The sequence below is a fragment of the Haliotis cracherodii genome, unplaced genomic scaffold (genome assembly GCF_022045235.1).
Source record: "Haliotis cracherodii isolate W230 unplaced genomic scaffold, xgHalCrac1.p SCAF_8, whole genome shotgun sequence".
NCBI lineage: Eukaryota > Metazoa > Mollusca > Gastropoda > Lepetellida > Haliotidae > Haliotis > Haliotis cracherodii.
Window position 1 is genome coordinate 2,541,170 of NW_027266341.1, and position 21,333 is coordinate 2,562,502.

Consider the following 21,333-nt stretch of genomic DNA (forward strand, 5'->3'; position numbering starts at 1 on the left):
CTATTTACATTTTATTTACCATATCACATGTATAAATATTTCTGGGAATTCTACAAATCCACCCACACCAGTAGAATGGACTGTTATTGTCAATGTTTATAGAAAACGCAATATGGATATGTGAGTAATGTCATACCGGCTTTAGTATCAGTTGCATTACACGAGATGTTCAAATCTATTTATATTTAAAGTTAGTGAAATAGAGACTATGTCATTCCACACGTCAATATTACGATAAACTTCAAACTTGATGTAATCTCAACTATATGCATAATCTTCAGAACAAATCAACCTCCTCCGTGGTCTAGTGGTAGAGCGTCCGCACGGAGAGCAGAAGGTCCGGGATTCGATCTCCGCCCGAGTCATACCAAAAAACGTTAAAATATTGCACTTGTTGTTCCTTTCTGACGCTCGGCGTAAGGGAGCTAAAAGAAGGACTGGTCGGCTCGGAGTCAGTATACTGTGTCTGAGTGGGGCATTCATGTTAAACTGTGGCATGGTATCTCAGTGAGCTAGCACTATAATTAGTCCGAACTAGTACAAGCAGTCCACACACGTGCATGCACATCGCTATCTAAGTGCAATAATCTTGCACACGACGCTAAACCCAATTTCATCTCACCTTCAGAACAAATTTCAAATAATATAAATTATAAAACAAAAAAATCACGTGTAGGGTCGGACGAATCCCAATGTAAAAAGATTCTGTCATGCCGAAATACATAGAATCATATGCCAATATTACAAAGACACATAACATGTGGACATGAACAAAAATGAATGTCTCGTGTACATGTCAATGGATCATGTATGTGAGGTTGTATCGTTCACACACTTTATGTCAATCAATTGGAAGAAATGCTGGACCTGTTTCAATCGTTTCTCTCAGCTTGGATAAACTCCTTATCAGCAATATCAAACGTCACAGATGAAGTGTGAATGAGTGAGTCAGTTAACTGATTCGATCGCATCAGCAGAGCTATGCAATCTTGCCCAGTTCACTATATTCACCAATCATATCACGTGATGTGCTGTCAAGTGTTTCATACGTTCGTGGTTCTGTTGGCTCGTATATATCTCGATCTGTCATTTCAACCACTTCACCAGATGCCCCACCCTCCAGATCTGGCTTCTCTGTGTTGAGTGTGCAATATGTCTCTCCAGGTCCCTGGATTTCACGTGACATGACATTGAGGCCGTCGTATGTTCGGTCTTCAAGTTGAGTTTCGTCGTTGTCTCGTGATTGTTTTGTTTGAACCTTTGACAGATGACTTGTGTTGTAGTAATCATGGGAGTCAGATTCCTGCAGCGATGGTCTGAAAAATAGGGACATATGAAACATCAGGAATAAAATTGTCTTTACGTTAATTCATGGCTCTACCCACCTAATCCATGTGATAAGAAGCTAATAGTTTTTTCCCATTACGATGTTTTTGAAAATCATAATATCATCTTGTGTGCTGGAAATTTGATTGGACCAGAGATTAAGTACCTTTGTCTCCTTCTCCAGCAAACAACACCCACAGCAACTGCTGCAACTACAACGACAACAATTGTTGTCACTGTCACTGCAGGTATAAGTGTTTCCTCGCCCCTGTCTGGGTTGTTTTCCTGAGGTACATGTAAAGATGCTGGAAAAGAAGTTATACTTGTAACGTGGTCATGATAAATTGGATAATGGAGAATAATATACTATGTTATCACAAGTTTGAATATGATCATTTTTGCAGATACTGTTTTTTCTTATCATTGATGATCAATCATATCTGTCACAACACTTATATTCTTAATGCGTGTCTTATATTAAATCTCTTCGTTTGAACGTTTGCAGCACATAATCCCTTCTTGAAGACACCCTCCGAAACTTCTGACGCATTCCAGTCGTCATATTTAGAAGATCAACCAGTTGTGTATTCAACGTAGATATTTTGAACGTAGATTTATTAGTGATGAGCCAAATAGTTTCAGCGGGTTGAAAGAGAGACTTCACGTTTAAAGATCATGTACCTAAACCATGATTGTCACATAATACTTAAACCACTCCACTGAGACACAATACAACAACGAAGGCAGATATCCTGAAAGCTTAATTCAAACTGCCATCCCCAGTGAAATTGACGCGACCTTTGTAATGTATGTATGACGCTATGAAGATCTACAGATTGAAAACCTAGCATTCAAAACCTGTACAGTCGTCCAGTGTCCACCCTGTCTCACACCCGGTGTCACAGTGCCCTGTTGTGTTACAGGAAGAGTTCCCCAAACAATGTCTGGAGGCACAGGCCTTACCACAGTTTAGACCATAACGATGAGGTTCACAAGCTGCAACATGAACAAATATGTATAAAATCATTATTTTGAATTGTCACCTTTAATTTCGTTTTATTAAAATTAAATAATGCACTAATTGATTGACCTCACAGACTTACCCTGTACACAGTCTCATGCACTAATTGATTGACCTCACAGACTTACCCTGAACACAGCCTAATGCACTAATTGATTGACCTCACAGACTTACCCTGTACACGGCCTCATGCACTAATTGATTGACCTCACAGACTTACCCTGTAGATGGTCTCATGCACTAATTGATTGACCTCACAGACTTACCCTGAACACAGTCTAATGCACTAATTTATTGACCTCACAGACTTACCCTGTACACAGTCTAATGCACTAATTCATTGGCCTTACAGACTTACCCTGTATACAGTCTATGCCCATCCATCCTGGTTTACATCTGATAGCACATGTTCCTGTCACATGATCACATGGCGAGTTTCCTGCACAGTTCCTATCTGAACATAGCAAGCTGCAGTTCTGTCCATAGGTCCCAGGGTAACATTCTGTAACAGTATAGTGATATGGTCATATGTGCAAAGTTGGATCTTGATTGACCTAAGATGTACATCCCGAGGGTGACGTGTGTGCATATGTACACAAACCACACGTTCAGTTTTCTGTACACAGTAATCTACGTGACAATGCAACGTTTAAACATTATGTGTATCTATCTATTCATACAGAAGAATGATGGTGTACCCTGTTTACAGTCCACCTCTGTCCACCCAGGAAGACACCCAGTGTCACATGACCCTGTATGCCGGTCACATGACGACAGAGCAGCAGCACATTTCCTGTTGCCACATGTCTGGTTACAGTTGACGGCATAATGGTCCTTATCACACGCTAGAAATGAAAGGCATCACATTACGTTTTAGCGTGTGTTGAGAAGATGCTCAGAATCATTCCGAACATGAGGTTAATGGTTATCATTATGCATTATTATTAAGACTTAAGTATTCAAGTTTACATAATTTTTCTCATACAAGAAATAAATTCATATTACAGCAACAATTATGTTTGTTCCTTACCAGTAGAACAGTTTTGTCCCTGCCACCCTCGTCTACAGTCACCAGGACAGATCCCACTGAATCTGTCACAGGGCCCGTCAGAGCAATGGCAGAAATGGTTGCAAAGTTCGCCAAAGGTTCCGTGACTGCAGACTAAAAACAGCATTGGCGTTGTTCATGTTTCTGCTTAAAACAGTTGGTCGTTAAGAAACAAGAACTATATGTTGACGTTGATCGTAGAAATTACAAATAAGTGTCAGATGTTGTTATGAACGCAAAAAGATATGAAAGTCATAGATGTTAATCAGGCGATCAGAGGATGTATTATGCACACTGAGCTGTGGAATATTAATCCAACTGACGACTCCTGGCATCAATGCATCAAGAGCTTGAATACTGAGTAATTCAAATATCTTATGGGTGTGACAAGTATTACTCTATTTATGTAACATGGGTTCTTGCTACGAAGGAACAACGTCTTTAGCAACACATCACAGAGGGTCAAACGAAACTCAAAATATCCTGTTGCATAATACTGCCTCCTGATTAAACAGTCATGATGGAATGACATATCTGATTCAAAGATAGATCAGCAAAACCAACAAAATATTTATCAATACCAAAGATTTCCACCTCACACAGAACTAATGTGTCTGTGTTGTGTGTGATGGTGAAGTATCTCCCTGTGACGTCACACGTCACGTCGTACACGCTGTTTCTTGTTTTGGCTGTGTCATTGGGGAAGGTGTAACAGGGAACTGTGGGTGTGGAGACATTACGCAGAGAGAGGACAGCAGTTTGGAGCCTCCGAATATCTAAAATTGTGATGATTATAAAGCGACAACTACACGGCAACTAAAGACACCATAACTAATAATATGTAGTAATTGTTGAAAATGATATTGACAAAAATACCCAAAACGAAGTAGTCGATTTATCATGCAATGAAGATGATCGAAATATTACATGTAAAAAAGGGAAATTATTCATTTGAAAACCAAACAACCACTCACTAAATTACCACATATGAAATCTACATTTGCTAAGATATCCCGATGCAGCGTCTTGCTGATATGAGTCTGGAGTTCTGTTCTGTAAATATGTTTACATAAGATAAATGTCAGTACATGAAACATTTGAATGTCTCTACAGCCCAAATATATCACATACATACATCCTGCCCGGTTGTATATCCTGACGTCGTGTATCCTGTACAGCTGTCCCAGGTCCACTGTCCACACACTTGGCAATCCTACCTTCACCATTCGAATAACTGTCCCACAGCAATGTGCAGATATCATCTTGGATGATGACTGCTTCTGGCCTGAAAACGTTAACTGTCGTGAGTGGCTACCGAATAATGTGTGGTACAATGACGATAAGGCTGAACATTAATAATGTTGATGAACAATTTTAGACTTGCGACATATATACTTGTTCTAATGGCAATCCTTCGCATGATTACGTGGAATGTGCGTGGGGCACTGAATTGCTTAGATGAAATTCGCTCAAAACTAATGAGCTGTGACATTTTGGTTATTACCGAACACTGGCTGGACGACACACGTGAATATCTACTCTATGACTTGGATGATGACTTTAACGTCTATGTTAAATGTCAGCATGACCACTTATCTCAAAGAGGCGCAGGGGGTATAGCCATATTTATTCGTAAGAGTACATGTCGGAGGTCGTCAGCAATTAGTATACCTTCAAGCGAGCATATCATTGGGGCTAAACTCTTCATTAATAAATGCCCTATGTATATAATTGGTGCTCGCCTTCCCTCATCTAACGTATTAGATAGTGTATACATAGAAGAACTTAATAATGTACTGGAGATCTATGATAGATGTTCTCATCAAGGGGAGACAATTCTTCTGGGCGATTTTAATGCAGACCTGCGGCATGGAATTATATTGAAACGCAGAGCGAAATATCTGCAAAGAGTGCTCACTGAACGGAATCTAATCTCTGTCGTACCCCTTGACGATAATGCCTTTTTTACCTTCACAAGTAAATGTAAAACTATAAGAAGTATGATAGATTATGTGTTCATTAATCTCCAACATGTTAGTAACATTGTTGGTTATACTCTAGATACTGGTGTTCAATACTCAGTATCAGACCATAGTCCGATATTCCTGTGTCTGAGTACTGATTCCCAGCCACGCCACTATGGCGGTGAACATCTTAACTGGCGTAAAGCTAATGACGTAGACTTTATGTTATACCGATATGAAACTGAAAACTATTTTAGATGTGCTCAGTTTGACGAAACTCAGTACGCATCTCCTCATGAATACATTGAATGTTATCACGACTATATCCTACAAGCGTTACAGGCTGCAGCTAAACTAAGTATACCATCTTCAAAATTCCAATCTCATTTAAAACCATACTGGAAAAAGGATAATTTAAATATGTTGCATCGTACAATGCGACAACGCCGTAGTGAATGGATCTATAATGGTAAATCTCATGATAAAGAGGATGCAAATTACATTGAGTATAAAAGAGCAAAACGTATCTTTAGGAAGCAGCATCGCCGTTCCAAAAAAAAACTGAAAGACAAAAAGTTTCAGGAAATATATGAAGCAGCTGAGGTCGATGTAACAGAGTACTTTAGAGTAACCAAGAAATATAAAAGAAAGAAGGAACAAACCCAGACGCTTGTGTATAATGAAGAATCCTGTTATACACAGGAAGGAATTTGTAATCTGTTTTCCAAATATTTCAAGGATTTATCAATGCCAAATCATGATATCAATTTTGACTCAGATTTTACTGATTATGTGAATATTCGCATGGAACAGATTGAAAATGATTCGTATAATGACCAAGGGAACAGTGACGTTAGTTCCACGTTGATTTGTCCTTTCACATCTGATGAGTTATTGGCAACTATTAAACGTCTAAAAAGTGGAAAATCGCCTGGTCCCGATGGCATAGTTAATGAACATATCAAATACTCTGGTAGATCTATTATCCATCACCTTGTTATATTCTATAATAAAATTGTTTCTCATGAATATGTACCTAAAATGTTTAACGTTGGAAAGATTTTACCTATCCATAAAGGCCATGGTAAACGTAAAGACGACCCCACTAACTACAGAGGTATTACCCTCACTCCAGTATTAAGTAAACTGTTCGAAAGACTTCTGCTGAATAGAATTGAAGAGTGGGCAAACAAATCTAAAGGCTTCCCCCATCCCTTTCAATTTGGATTTAGGAGAGGGGCTGGGGCAGAAACTGCCCTGTTTACATTAATGGAAAGCATAGCTTATTATAACGAAAGACAGTCTCCAGTTTACTGCGCTTTTCTCGACAACGAAAAAGCTTTTGACAGAGTCTGGCTTAATGGTCTTTTCTTCAAACTGTATAACTTTGGTATTAATGGAAAATTATGGCGACTTTTACGCACAATATATACCTCAATGCAATCATGTGTAAGCATTGGAGGTTTTACCTCAAATGTGTTCCATGTTAAGCAAGGTGTTGGTCAAGGTCGCGTTTTATCGGCATGGTTTTTTACTCTATATATTAACGACTTGTTGTATTCACTTGATGATCTAGGGCGTGGCTTGTGTCTTCCATGGGGTAATACACCTGGCATCCTATTAGCAGACGATACTACGCTGTTGAGCAGCTCCCCTGACGGACTGCAATGTCTACTGAATAATATATACACCTATGCTAATAGATGGCATTTGAAATATAATGCCAGTAAAAGTGCATTTCTACTGTTTGGGAATATTCGCAAATCTGTCTGTCAATGTGTCTACATTGGTTCACAAGTACTTCCTAAAAAGGAAAATGTAACTTATGCTGGATTGCTTCTAAGTACATCAAAGAAAACCTTAGAACGTACCCATCTAATATGTGAAAAACTCAGAATGTTAGTCAATATAAATTATAATCATGGACTATACTTTGGTGGCTTAAATCCTATCCCAGCTGTTCGTATATGGGAAAGGGTAATTTTACCATGTGGACTATTTGCTTGTAGTGTATGGGGTAAACTGTCACCGAAGGAATACGAAATGCTTGAAATTATTCAACGTTATTTTTGTAAAAAGATTCAAGGACTGTCTAGACGCACTCCTTCCGTCGTCACCAGAGATTGTCTGGGTTTAATTTCTCTCCAGGCGTACATTGATCAACGAGCTCTCTTATTTCTGGGAAGACTATGTAATAGTGACATTAACTTTGCCTTTAAAAGACTATTTCAGCACAGACTTGTTCAGTATGAACTCGATACAATTAAAGAAAAAGATGATAAATGTAAAATGTCACCCGTATACCACATGCTTTCACTTGTAAACAAGTATGAACTCAATAATGACATAAACACATATACCATTTATTCTCATTTCCCCTCCAAACATGCATGGGCGAGTCGAGTTAAAGAACAAATAAGCGTATGTGACCATATCATAATTCATGCAGAGATTCATTCAAGAGAAAACCTAAAACGATACTCTCTTATACGATCACCTAAGGTACACAGACTTTGGTTACTAACAGTTGAAAGACCGGAACACTTCTATGATTTAGCATATTTATTATGCCTTAGCACCTACAGTATACAATCTGATGAATGTTTATGCGGCACATTTGCTTTTGATATTATCAAACATGTGTTTATGTATTGTAAAAAGACTGAACAACAAAGAAATATTCTTGTTGAGTCTATTATTGATTTACTAGATGTGACAACTTTTTCTAGTATCTGGAACGATGATGACGATACCTTTCTGTCCTTTTTACTTGGCGGTTTGCCAACAGAAAGTACTATGGCAATTGAATACAATCTATGGGCAAATATAATGCTTCGTGTTTGTAAAACTGTTAAAATGTGGAAAAACCTACTAAGAAACATCATTTGATAACGATGTGAAGCTGTCTGTACATACAATATATCAGCTGTTATATATGTATACATTTATATCTCATATCAATGTATCTTCATCAACTGGAGGAAATAAAGATGATCTATCTATCATGTCTGGTTACAGTTGACGGCATAATGGTCCTTATCACACGCTAGAAATGAAAGGCATCACATTACGTTTTAGCGTGTGTTGAGAAGATGCTCAGAATCATTCCGAACATGAGGTTAATGGTTATCATTATGCATTATTATTAAGACTTAAGTATTCAAGTTTACATAATTTTTCTCATACAAGAAATAAATTCATATTACAGCAACAATTATGTTTGTTCCTTACCAGTAGAACAGTTTTGTCCCTGCCACCCTCGTCTACAGTCACCAGGACAGATCCCACTGAATCTGTCACAGGGCCCGTCAGAGCAATGGCAGAAATGGTTGCAAAGTTTGCCAAAGGTTCCGTGACTGCAGACTAAAAACAGCATTGGCGTTGTTCATGTTTCTGCTTAAAACAGTTGGTCGTTAAGAAACAAGAACTATATGTTGACGTTGATCGTAGAAATTACAAATAAGTGTCAGATGTTGTTATGAACGCAAAAAGATATGAAAGTCATAGATGTTAATCAGGCGATCAGAGGATGTATTATGCACACTGAGCTGTGGAATATTAATCCAACTGACGACTCCTGGCATCAATGCATCAAGAGCTTGAATACTGAGTAATTCAAATATCTTATGGGTGTGACAAGTATTACTCTATTTATGTAACATGGGTTCTTGCTACGAAGGAACAACGTCTTTAGCAACACATCACAGAGGGTCAAACGAAACTCAAAATATCCTGTTGCATAATACTGCCTCCTGATTAAACAGTCATGATGGAATGACATATCTGATTCAAAGATAGATCAGCAAAACCAACAAAATATTTATCAATACCAAAGATTTCCACCTCACACAGAACTAATGTGTCTGTGTTGTGTGTGATGGTGAAGTATCTCCCTGTGACGTCACACGTCACGTCGTACACGCTGTTTCTTGTTTTGGCTGTGTCATTGGGGAAGGTGTAACAGGGAACTGTGGGTGTGGAGACATTACGCAGAGAGAGGACAGCAGTTTGGAGCCTCCGAATATCTAAAATTGTGATGATTATAAAGCGACAACTACACGGCAACTAAAGACACCATAACTAATAATATGTAGTAATTGTTGAAAATGATATTGACAAAAATACCCAAAACGAAGTAGTCGATTTATCATGCAATGAAGATGATCGAAATATTACATGTAAAAAAGGGAAATTATTCATTTGAAAACCAAACAACCACTCACTAAATTACCACATATGAAATCTACATTTGCTAAGATATCCCGATGCAGCGTCTTGCTGATATGAGTCTGGAGTTCTGTTCTGTAAATATGTTTACATAAGATAAATGTCAGTACATGAAACATTTGAATGTCTCTACAGCCCAAATATATCACATACATACATCCTGCCCGGTTGTATATCCTGACGTCGTGTATCCTGTACAGCTGTCCCAGGTCCACTGTCCACACACTTGGCTGTCTTAAAGCGTGGAAGCAGGAGTTGTGGGTCACATCCTGGTCCCGGTTCCCATCTACAACTTTGTCTGCAGACCACCCAGCTAAATAGACTCCAGAAGGAGATGTTGCTGACTTTTCTTTCGCAATGTTTTCTGTTTAAATATATATTTTCATGTCATACAAACACTTGAGCTGACCAGAATGGTTTATATTGTTCAGAGGGAGATGAATCTTTCTGGTGAGGCCCATGTTAAGCAAAAAGACAATGCTTATTCGGTTTGCCTCAGCTGTTGTCTCGTTTTAATAATTTTGGACATAAAACTATGAATAAAAGTGATATTCATAGAAACGAATGTGGGATTCGACCCCGGGGCTTCGACGTTAGGAGCGAACGCTTTAACCACAAGGCCACTCGGATGTGTCACAATTTGATTGGATGAAACAATAGGATTCAAAGCCTGGGAATCTTCTCGACTTTTCACTGCGTGCGAAATTTGAAATTGCATTTGGCATTGCAACATAAATGTCGCATCTATAATAGAATTTCTTGGAGAGTGTATACAGCATTCTGTTAACCTTGATGCTTCAGTTGTCATTCACTGCATCATAACTTCATCATAACGTTATGGCATACTAGAGTGACGACATGTATGTCTCACAGCTGTTGGAGTACCCGTTGAAAGAGAATATTATGGAAATCAACGATAACTTTTATATTTACCGTGTAGATAAACATTATGTGCTTTCATATTTTAGGTGTTATTGAGGATTCAATGCACATCAGTTGGTACATTTGAAACCTACTTCATTCAATAAATAGTCTCAGGGAGCCATTAAACTAACAAATGTAAATATATAACGTCCCTCCAGAGACTAGCCTCGATCCTCCGCATGGCGCAAGAGGCAACACATCGGTGACAACTACACGAACGGATCACTGAAAAGTAGTGATGACACCAGGAGTTCAGGAAAAAGTGAAATCATGTCCTGCTCTACTCGTAGCACCTGCCACTCAAACAATTTGCATAAAATGTAAGTAAACTAACCAGAATCAAATATATTCTAGCTCATCTGAATCAAAACTGATTCTTTTCAATATCGGATGTCATTAGCCATGCCTTGTGTTTATTGTGCATCACAGGCAACGTTGATACTTCCACCTCATCGACTGTAAATCTACCATATTAGTGTAATATGTCACCATAAGAGTACATGCAGTTATAAACGTCATGACGCAAAAATATGTATTGCGAAATTATGAAAGATGGTCAACACTGAAATGAAATACTCAGAAATCAATAATTTAGCCCATTTTGGAGATTTGGTTGAATCGGTCATATTTCAATATGTACTATATTCATATTCATACTAACCGAAGAAGGCTGTTATAATATTCGTGTACTTGACAGTGAGTGAGTGATAATGATGTTGCACTGCTTTAAGAAGTTTTCATTCGTACCAATTAGGGGGGACCTCATAAATGGGTTTCAGGCATTGCACTTACCCGGGCCTTCAGCGTTACGGGCCAACATTGTACCAACAACAGGCAATCCGACTGCCGTCAATATATTTATGCCTAAACACAGCTTTAGTAATACAGTTTGGGGATTATTGCACTTACATAGCGACGTGCTTGCACGTGCGTGTGTGTGTCTGCTTGTACTAGTCCGGACAAATGCCGATTTTAAAATGCTAGCCCACTGAGATACCATGCCGTAGTTTAATATGAATACCCCATTCAGACACAGTATACTGACTCCGAGCCGACCTGTTCTTGGTTTAGCCCCTCAATGACCAGGGCCAGGCAGGGTAACAACAGGTGCCATCTTTTAACGGCTTTTTGGTATGACGCGGCCGGCCGGGGATCGAACTCCGCACCTTCCGCTCTCCGGACGGACGCTCTACCGTTAGACCACGGAGGTGGTACAAATACAGCAGAATGTGTTGAAATAGTTATTGTAAGTATTTGGATGATCATAAAGAAATATAAGGGCACTTTCTGTTGTTGTTTCTAAATCGATTTCATTTTATATTACACCTTTCTGGCAGGTAGCTCCATGTCCTCCCAACCAGCCAGTATCACAGTCACCTCCACAAACTCCTGTTGTCTGTTCACATGAGTCCCCACAGTGACAGGAGTAGAAGCAGAAGTCTCCGAACATTCCTGTTGGACAGGAACCTGTAAAACACACACAGAGGTGAAATAATCTAATACTGACAGCAGCAGATGCATACATTTGCGATTAAATTCACAACTATCTTCCACTTCTTGGATAGAGAATTTAAAACTATCTGCATTACAAGCTTGCACACACACACGCGCGCAGGCACGCAGGCGCACACACAGACTCACACGCAGGCGCGCACACACGCACGCACGCACACACACAGAGACTCACACGCAGGCACGCACCAAGCACGCACGCACGCACGCACACACACATATACTCTTAAAAAATGAAACGCAATCCTTTGTGTTAGGTAGGAAAATACATACGAGGAACCGTACAAGGCATTTAGACAAAATGTTGTGGAGAGAACACATGGTGATTGTAGTCATCTCAGTTATCGGTACATAGAAAAAGTGCAAGGTGAAGGCCAGCTACCATGAACAATGCTCATATTTCCCGTTGGAAGAGACGAATATTCGAATGAAATCCGGGGAAATGGTAGCCCACTCGGCCTGCAACGCAAAGGCCAACTGCTACAACGTCTGGGGTTGTGGCTGATGTCGGCGTAGCCGTCTATCCAATTCATCCCACAGGTGCTCTATCGGGTTCAAATCCGGGGATCTTGAGGGCCAGGGGAGAACATCAATGTTGTTATTGTGTAGACAGGCTCTTGTGATCATTGCAGTATGCGGTCGAGCGTTGTCCTGCTGGAATACAATTGCGAATCTGTTGTCTAACGTGCGCCACCATGGGGAATTGTGTCCGTGTCTGGTCAGGGACGTCCTCAAGGTTTGACCAGTTACTTGTACATCAAATGCCCTACATCATACCCAGGCGTATCTTCAGTAAAATATGAGGAGGCCAAATAACCCCAGTGAAGTACGTAGCTCATTGACTACAGTTGTGACATGGAAGATTGAACCGTTGCCCTCTTATACAGCAATGCCTAAGGTTTGAAACATCAAAAGGTTGCATCTTGGACTTAACAGCTTAACCTTGACAACTTAAAACGGTATCACGGCGACTCTGTTGTCTGGAATACAATTGCGAATCTGTTGTCTAACGTGAGCCACCACTGGAAATGGGGTCCGTCTCTGGCCAGGGACGTCCTCAAGGTTTGACCAATTACTTGTACATCAAATGGCCTTCATGAAACAGGAGTCTTGGTCCACATTCTGGTTAGAGTTCCCATGTACAGCTTTGTCTGCAGACCAGGCAGATGACCACAGTCGAGTAGGGGATGAACATTTCACTCAAGTAATGAACACAAGTAGTGTTCAGAATAGATATTACACTATACGAGGCATACATATTCCTTCAAAATCCAACCATACATTCAAACGCATCGATGCCTAAAATGGTATTTATATTACTTGTAACAGAAACATGTTGTATGGATATGTTGACAGGCAAGGGCGAATCCAGAATATGAACTGTCGACACACACCCAAACACCCACCCAACCAATCGCCAAGGCAAATACTCACTCGTGGGCAAATCCAGAAAACTTACTCTCGACATGAGGATCGGGACAACACGTAGTGCAATAAGTTGCAGTCACCTTTGTTCGAAAAACCTTTGAGTACATATATCCTGAATTGCATTATCAAATTTATTCTATACCTTTCAAATGATTTTGTGAAAGACTAAGCATTTAATTCATAGTTAACATGATTGTGTTTCGGGGTTTGTCTGCAACATGCCAGTGTTCTCTGGTGTCATAATACTGGTAAGCATCTTCTGCTTGCATTACTTCCGGTCTTCCTTTCCGCGAACACCTGGTGTCATCACTACTTGATAGTGATTCATAAACACGTGCTCATGATATAGTCGGAATTGTACAATCGACTCTGCTTTATGTACAGAATTCTGTTAGATAAGGAAAGGGTTTTGTCGCTTTATTTACACATCAGTCTGACAGCCTCAACCTGACACGCCCTTATACAAGTGAAATATTGTCACAGTGAAACTCACTCAATCTAACCGGCCATAAACACTCCAATACAATCACACACTCACTTTCTCACTCAGCCAACCAAACACCAATCCACCCGCCCAAGCACACTCACTCACTCACTCACTCCTTTTATCCCTTCCTTTTCCATGTCCTTCCAGCCAGTCCCTATCAGAGACATCTCCACAAACACCAGTTTCCTGGTTACAGTATTGTCCATAGTGACAGGAATATAGCTTCAAGAATCTCCGAACGTTCCCCGGGAACAAGAACATAAATTTTAACGTTCAAGATTATTTCACTCATAAAGGATGTGTATGAATTAGTCCGGACTTATGTCTTGATAGTGAAATCTCATTTAGATACCATGCAGCACTTTGTAATTTTGACTCACACATTGTAGAGCCTCCGAGTCTGGCAGTCCTTACTTTACCCCTAACGCTGAGCCACAGACAGCATAACAGCAAGTGTAATCATTTAATGACTTTGGTATGACACGACTCTGGAATCGAACCATCGACCCTTTTCCCTCTTCAGACACAGAGGCGGTTTGTTCAACAGATGGTAGAAATCCAATTATATTACATGCATTTTGTCTTAACCTTTGCTATAAGACATCGCTTCGGATTCACTGCACACCACCATCTTCTACAACTTTACTCCCCTTTAACCAAGCCATTAACTGTAGTACCGTCGTGTTCAGTGTTTTTTACAGTGATTGTCTTGGCTAAAACTCTCGTGCAACAATAATGCAAAATGAGGTAGTAACATGACAATAATCGACCTAAAGATATAATGTATATCAAATAAGGAAGCATGATGTGTCACTCACCAATGATAACCTGTATCCAGCAAGCCGATGTGACCACGATGACAGTCAGTATCCACACATCCGCCATGTTTGAAAACCAGGACGTAGTATCCGCTTGACTGTATAGCTGGGACACCTGGCGTTGCTCGCCGTCAAGCTGCACTTGTCTTCAGGAAACAACACACAGCTTCCTTCCAGTGTAAGGTAAAAGCTGCAATGCCATGATTATAAATGACAAAGGCATAGGCTATTTGAGTACGTTATCAGATTACGGTACGTCTATGTTTAAAACTCACAATGAAAGGGCGTATATTACCGCATAATGTGATTTGGTCTCACTGGATATGAAAGAGAACAAATCTACTTCCCTGTGACATTCTACTAATCAAAGGTTGGAAGTTACAACTTACTCACAGTGCATATCCCCTAGGTATGCCATAAAAATGTTATCGTGGGTTCTATTCCGAGTTTGTTTACCATATCATATTTGTCAGTATCACACCATCCCAAGCTGGCGACCCGTGATATCATTGTTATAGAGGAATGTTCAAAGTGGTTGTAAGTGTTATCTCCCCACTCTTATCATGGGGCTTATATTTCATAATAATTAATCATCAATTTCCGCCATCAGCGAAAGTCTACTATGCTTCAGTACCATTTCAAAATGTGCCACAACAATCACGTGGTATGCATACCATTCCAAACTTGGGTTGTCTATTGCGTCTGAGCATGCTTAGCGTTAGCACCGTGCGCTAATTTCCTCATCTCGCCAATGACTGCCCTCGGTAGATAGCTTTACCCATACATCAGCTGCCAACTGAGAAACAGTATACATGTACCATGATTTAGTCGCTTTTTCTATTTATCAACCATATTTATTTGTGAATAATCAACCTCTTTGTTTATATAAATCATTGTAAACTTAGTCAGTGTTTGAGTTGTAGATCAGCTGGAACCTCTCACGCTTGCTCATGTTTTCCCTAACCAGTCAGAGTGAGCGGACTAACATCGTCTCGGTCGGAGGGTCTTAGATAAGTAAACTCATCATAACTTACACATGATATAGTCAGTAAATGTGTCTCTTTCTTCCCTTATCAAATATGCAAATATGCAGATATTACTCTCAATACCACTGTTGCTTACATGAATATTTTGTATTTATAACTGAAAGTGAAATAACTACAAAACTACAAATATTGATTTAATAAAATGAAGCTTACATGGCTAGGATGATGCTTCATGATTACCTATACAGAAATGGAACCCGAAGGCTTTCCGGACCCCCTAGTGTATGTACTACGATACGCGTTTTCACTCACATAAAAACCTACAGGACAAGTGTGTGCCTTCCACACTGCTCAGGTAGAGTCAACTTTCCTGTGACACACTTGTCTCACTGGTTATAGCAAGGTTGATACAATAATGTCCAGCTTCGCGACCTGTTCCTGTGGTCTAGTAGATCGTCAGCCTCAGAGCAGAGGTTCGTTATAAGCATGTTCGTTATAAACGTAGTTTACTGTTGCATGACGCGACCAGGGAATCTAAGCATCGAGCTTCCACGATCTACGCAGGCGCTGTACCCACTACAACACGGATATGGCCTTGAACCATTGACATTCATTGACGTGTTTTCAAGGTGGGTTTATCAAAGAGATGTATCGTTTCATACCGCTGTGGTCCAGCACAAAAATTATTTGAAACGTAAAGCTAACTGGGCCAAGCTTGCTCATTGTTGATGCCATTTATCGTGACTTAAACTTCGTGGCAACAGTGTTACAAGAAAAATGGGAACGTATCTTGTACTAGTTGAAATAATGAGAACAGCTTGGATATATGTATTAATGATATAAATCAGACACACGTATTATCCCTCTGTGTCCTATAAGTCATGGAAAATGCATACACACGCATGTTTGGCAAACCAATACTAATTGGCATTGGAAATTTAAATAAAAAGTATATATTATATCTCCACTGAGGCACTGTCCACACTGTCTTGCACGTGGGAATATACAGTTCTGCCGGTTGTCATAGATATGGTCCATAGTATGGTCAGGCATGGTCTAGTAGCTCAAAAACCAAGTGTCATCAGAACAACAATGACAAGCACGAAGCTTAAATGTACGTTTATCAATGTTGATTGCATATTGTTCTTGTTGTTGGGTAAGGTGCCCTATGTGTCGTATTGTGTGGCCACAATATCCTGTCTATTTTATTGTCCATGAGTCTTATTCTATGGATAGAATTATGGATTATGTGTTTATTTCTCGCTATTTAACCCAGCCAAGGTTATTCACTCATGAGAGCATTGAATTTATAAAATCTTAATTGTATATTGACTGTCTATGCATCTCCTCAAGATCTCCTCAATATACTCTCATTTTATTACTGTCATACAGTTGCTCATCTAATCAGCTTGTGTATTTGCTCTGACGCTTCTAATCAGTGATCGTTGTCGGGGTAAATTGTTCTTTTATCCTTTATAATGGCGTCTATTGATACAGTTAGCTGATAGTAATAACCCGTGAACCACATTTTCCTTCTTGCTTTATTCTTGATCAATGACGCCCTGGTCTCTCGAGCACAGCTCAGTCACAGGACAAGTATGTATCTGTTTAAATAAAACTCGATTTTTCTAAACAAAAAGCTACCATCGATAGGAAATGTGTTTGAACCATTGCCCACTCAAACCATGACAGGTGTGGCTTATTTTCACCACTTTTAAGCTCATTAATATTTTCAAAATATTTTGAACCGTCTGGGGCGTAGCCAATTTAAACATTAAGCAGCAGTCACTGATACATTTTACCCCAGTGTTATCAATATAGTTTTGAATGTATCCAGATGACCATGCAGTTTTTGACTTGATTACTGATGAAGCATGACTCGGTCCCTTTAACTGCCTAATAATGGTCATTCACAAAGAACATACAAATGTTTGACGTATCAAGCGTTTCTCCATAACCTTTGACGTGAGTGTGTATTTGGATGACGGCGTGTGTCCATACGATATATTACCATCAAAGTCTGTCTGTCTCTAAATTGATTCAAAATAATATATTTTAGCTTATGCTGGAGTAATAATGTCGATGTAATACTGAAATCTTAAAACATAATTAAAAAACAAAAAAACATAACATTTAGATATTTGTGCTCTATTCCATCCTCTATCCTGGACCCTGGTAATTTGTAAAATTAGTGTTGCAGTTCCGACAGATCAGAGACATACATGTCTCACTACACCCCATACGTGATTCATGATGTATACTTATTATGTTGTCCACCAATGTCACAAAAACTGGACTGATCATTGCTATTATTCAGGACAACGTGACTGATCATAAATAATATACATATTTTGTAATACCTCCAGTAAAACAGAAGCTTTAGCAAATACAGCCTACAATCATCCCGTTCAAATTTGAGTGAAGAAAATAGCAATTGCACTGCTTGGTCCTCCCTCTAAATTCAGCTTAAAATGGTCCACCTTTTGTTAATCAAGAAAACAGCTGGAGACTAAAAGGGTATTTAGGTGAAAATAGTCGTTTCATAACCTTCACATGACTTTCATCCCACTTCCATTGATTTTCTCAGAACAAGAGGAGCAAAACAATAACAGCAGCTACATGCTTCTTTTAACATTGTGACATTTCCACAAACTGTATAATTTTGTTCTGCCTTTCTTGAAACGTATTGCCTCAGGTATTAATTTAGTTATAATACAAACGTACCACATTTGTGAACCTAAGATAGTGAAAATGTAGCCTTTTCAAGGCCGACATAATCCTATTTACGAACTTGCCATTGCTTCACGCTAAACAGGGGGCCTCAGTAAGGTAACCTGCCAGAACATCCACGAAGTGCAGCAAGCCACGTCTATAGTTACTAAATGACATATGGTATATCAAACTTGTTATAAAATACAAATGATTAGATGTTTAAAATGTTACCCTATCTATGTTTAAATGCTTCCTTATTTGGATTTTGATACCTTTAGGTATTAGTAACTCTACTAGCAAGAGTAACTCATCTCGTGCATCGTGACTACTTACCCAGTGTGTGGTGTATCCAACAACCTGACACAGCCGCCATGAAAACCAACCACCCTTCTCCCGCCATGTTGACTAACCAGGCAGAAAGGTCACACATATGTTCCTATTGAAAGTTCCTATTGACATGTATAGGAAAATAGTGTTCATGTCGTACATTTGTTACCAAGAGGATATAGTTTACATGTAAGTGCTGGTGCGCTCGCCTTCATTTCAAATCCATGTGAAAATACCACCAACACTTTCATGATAACTTGGCTGGAATTGGAACATAGATATAATTTTGCCCAGCTTTTCAATAACGATTTCGTCATCGAAGACTTGGTTAAGTTATTCAAGGAATGTTAAGGTAGACAATAAGAGGAATTTACTGAGGACGACACGGAACTTCTCAACATGATGCGCAAATCTATCCAATTCTTTGAGTTTTCATATCTTACACACTGACACTTATATAATTAGGTTGGTGGATCTTGTGGCGAGGCTTAATGACTTGGATGATTGCGTGGTGTTGTATCCCGACCTGTGGATGATTGGTCACAATGGCAATCACTAAGTTTTCTGGTCAATACTCGATTATTTCAGGCTGCCGCCATACGGCTGATGTATTGCTGTGTGTTACTTTAGGCAACTAGCAGACAAAAGTTTGCTTTCAGGACAAAGTGTGTGAATGGTGGGCGCTATCCATAGAGCAGGAGATGCTTACCCTTTTCGCGAACAGGTTTAATCACACATTTTTCGTCACTAATGATGGACAGTTAAAGTTGCAGGAATCAGGTACAAATTCGCTCAAAGGAACCTGGTCAAATGAGGTTTTAACGTCACGTTCAAGATTATTTCACTCATAAAGGAAGAGCATGAATTAGTCCGGACTTACGTCTTGATAGTGCAATCTTATTTAGATACCATGCAGCACTTTGTAAGTTTGACCCACATATTGTAGAGCCTCCGAGTCTGACAGTCCTAACTTTACCCCTAACGCTGAGCCCCAGACAGCATAACAGCAAGTGTAATCTTTTAATGTCTTTGGTATGACACGACTCTGGAATCGAACCATCGATCACTTCCCCTCTTCAGACACAGAGGCGGTTTATTCAACAGATGGTAGTAATCCAAATATATCACATGCATTTTGTCTTAACCTTTGCTATAAGACATCGCTTCGGATTCACTGTACACCACCATCTTCTACAACTTTACTCCCCTTTAAGCAAGCCATTAACTGTAATACCGTCGTGCTCAGTGTTGTTTACAGTGATTGTCTTGGCTAAAACTCTCGTGCAACAATAATGCAAGATGAGGTAGTGACATGACAATAATCGACCTAAAGATACAATGTATATCAAATAAGGATGTGTCACTCACCAATGATAACTTGTATCCAACAAGCCGATGTGACCACGATGACAGTCAGTATCCACACACCCGCCATGTTTGACAACCAGGAAGTCGAAATAAACATGGACTTCTATGACCTGGGGGCTGCTAGCATACAATGTAAATATCTGAAATGCATGTGTGTCTTTGTCCTTTATCATGCGTGCGAACATAGAGAAGGTTTAGAATTCATATTCAAGCAAACATTAAGTCTCTCTGTCAACTATTTACGGAAAGGATATGTTTGGTGGTTTTAGGGTATACAGCTTAGATATGTCGGAACTTGAAAGTGTGTTGTAATACATAACGTGGACACGTTTATGGCCAAGTCACAGTTTCTGATGGGATGTTATTGTTCGGTGTCCGATACACGATCCCCGTTTTTCATAAAATGAGAACATATCTGAAATGTATGTATGTCTTTGTCCTTTATTATGCAAGTAAACATAGAAAAGGCTCAGAATTCATATTCAGACAAACATTAAGTTTCATTTCGTTCAACTCGTCAAGAAAAGGATATGTCGATGCACGGATTTCAAAATATTTTATAAATTAAGTGTATTTCAATACATAGCATGAGCACATTTTATGATGGTATGTCTTTGTTGGGTGTCCCATTTACGATCACCTTCCCCAGTTTATGAAATAGACACGATCAATGTTTTACATAAGTTGCATGGATGAGACACATACACAAAGAAGTCATTTGTGAATGAAACATACACTCTTCCCCAGTGTGTTATGGTACTTAGGACAAACCATACTAATATAATTAAGGAGAGTTACACACACGACTTTTGTGTTATAGTCGTCATTGGCTGGTGTGCCGAAATGGGGGGTATTAAAGCAGATGTTGCATTCTTAATTTCAAAGACAGTTATACCACCGAAATAGTGCGGATAGGTGAAAACATCCATATATTGTGTAACGTAATCGCACAAGGCCAAGCTGCAGTACACAAATTGGGGTAAGGCCTATCAGGAAAAACACACAGCTTCCTTCCAATGTAAGGTAAAAGTTACAATGCCATGATAATAAATGATAAAGGCTTAGGCTATTGGAGTACGTTATCAGATTGAGGTACGTGTATGTTTAAAACTCACCTTGAAGGGATGTACACCACAGCATGATGTGATTTGAGAACTAGTATACTTCCCTGTCACAATAGCAATA

General features: G+C 39.4%; 1 protein-coding gene across 1 annotated transcript; it reads right to left on the reverse strand.

The window, feature by feature from the left end:
* Positions 1-281: 281 nt before the first annotated feature.
* Positions 282-20,215, reverse strand: LOC139450507 (multiple epidermal growth factor-like domains protein 10). Its single transcript, XM_071232237.1, has 10 exons — positions 20,149-20,215; positions 11,837-11,977; positions 9,744-9,950; positions 9,190-9,384; positions 8,591-8,722; positions 3,046-3,192; positions 2,706-2,849; positions 2,185-2,322; positions 1,493-1,631; positions 282-1,316 (listed from the first exon to the last, which is right to left on the reverse strand). Exons 1-10 carry the CDS (start codon positions 20,213-20,215, stop codon positions 980-982), a joined length of 1,647 nt encoding a protein of 548 aa, XP_071088338.1. The 3' UTR covers positions 282-979.
* Between the last annotated feature and the right edge of the window lie 1,118 nt (positions 20,216-21,333).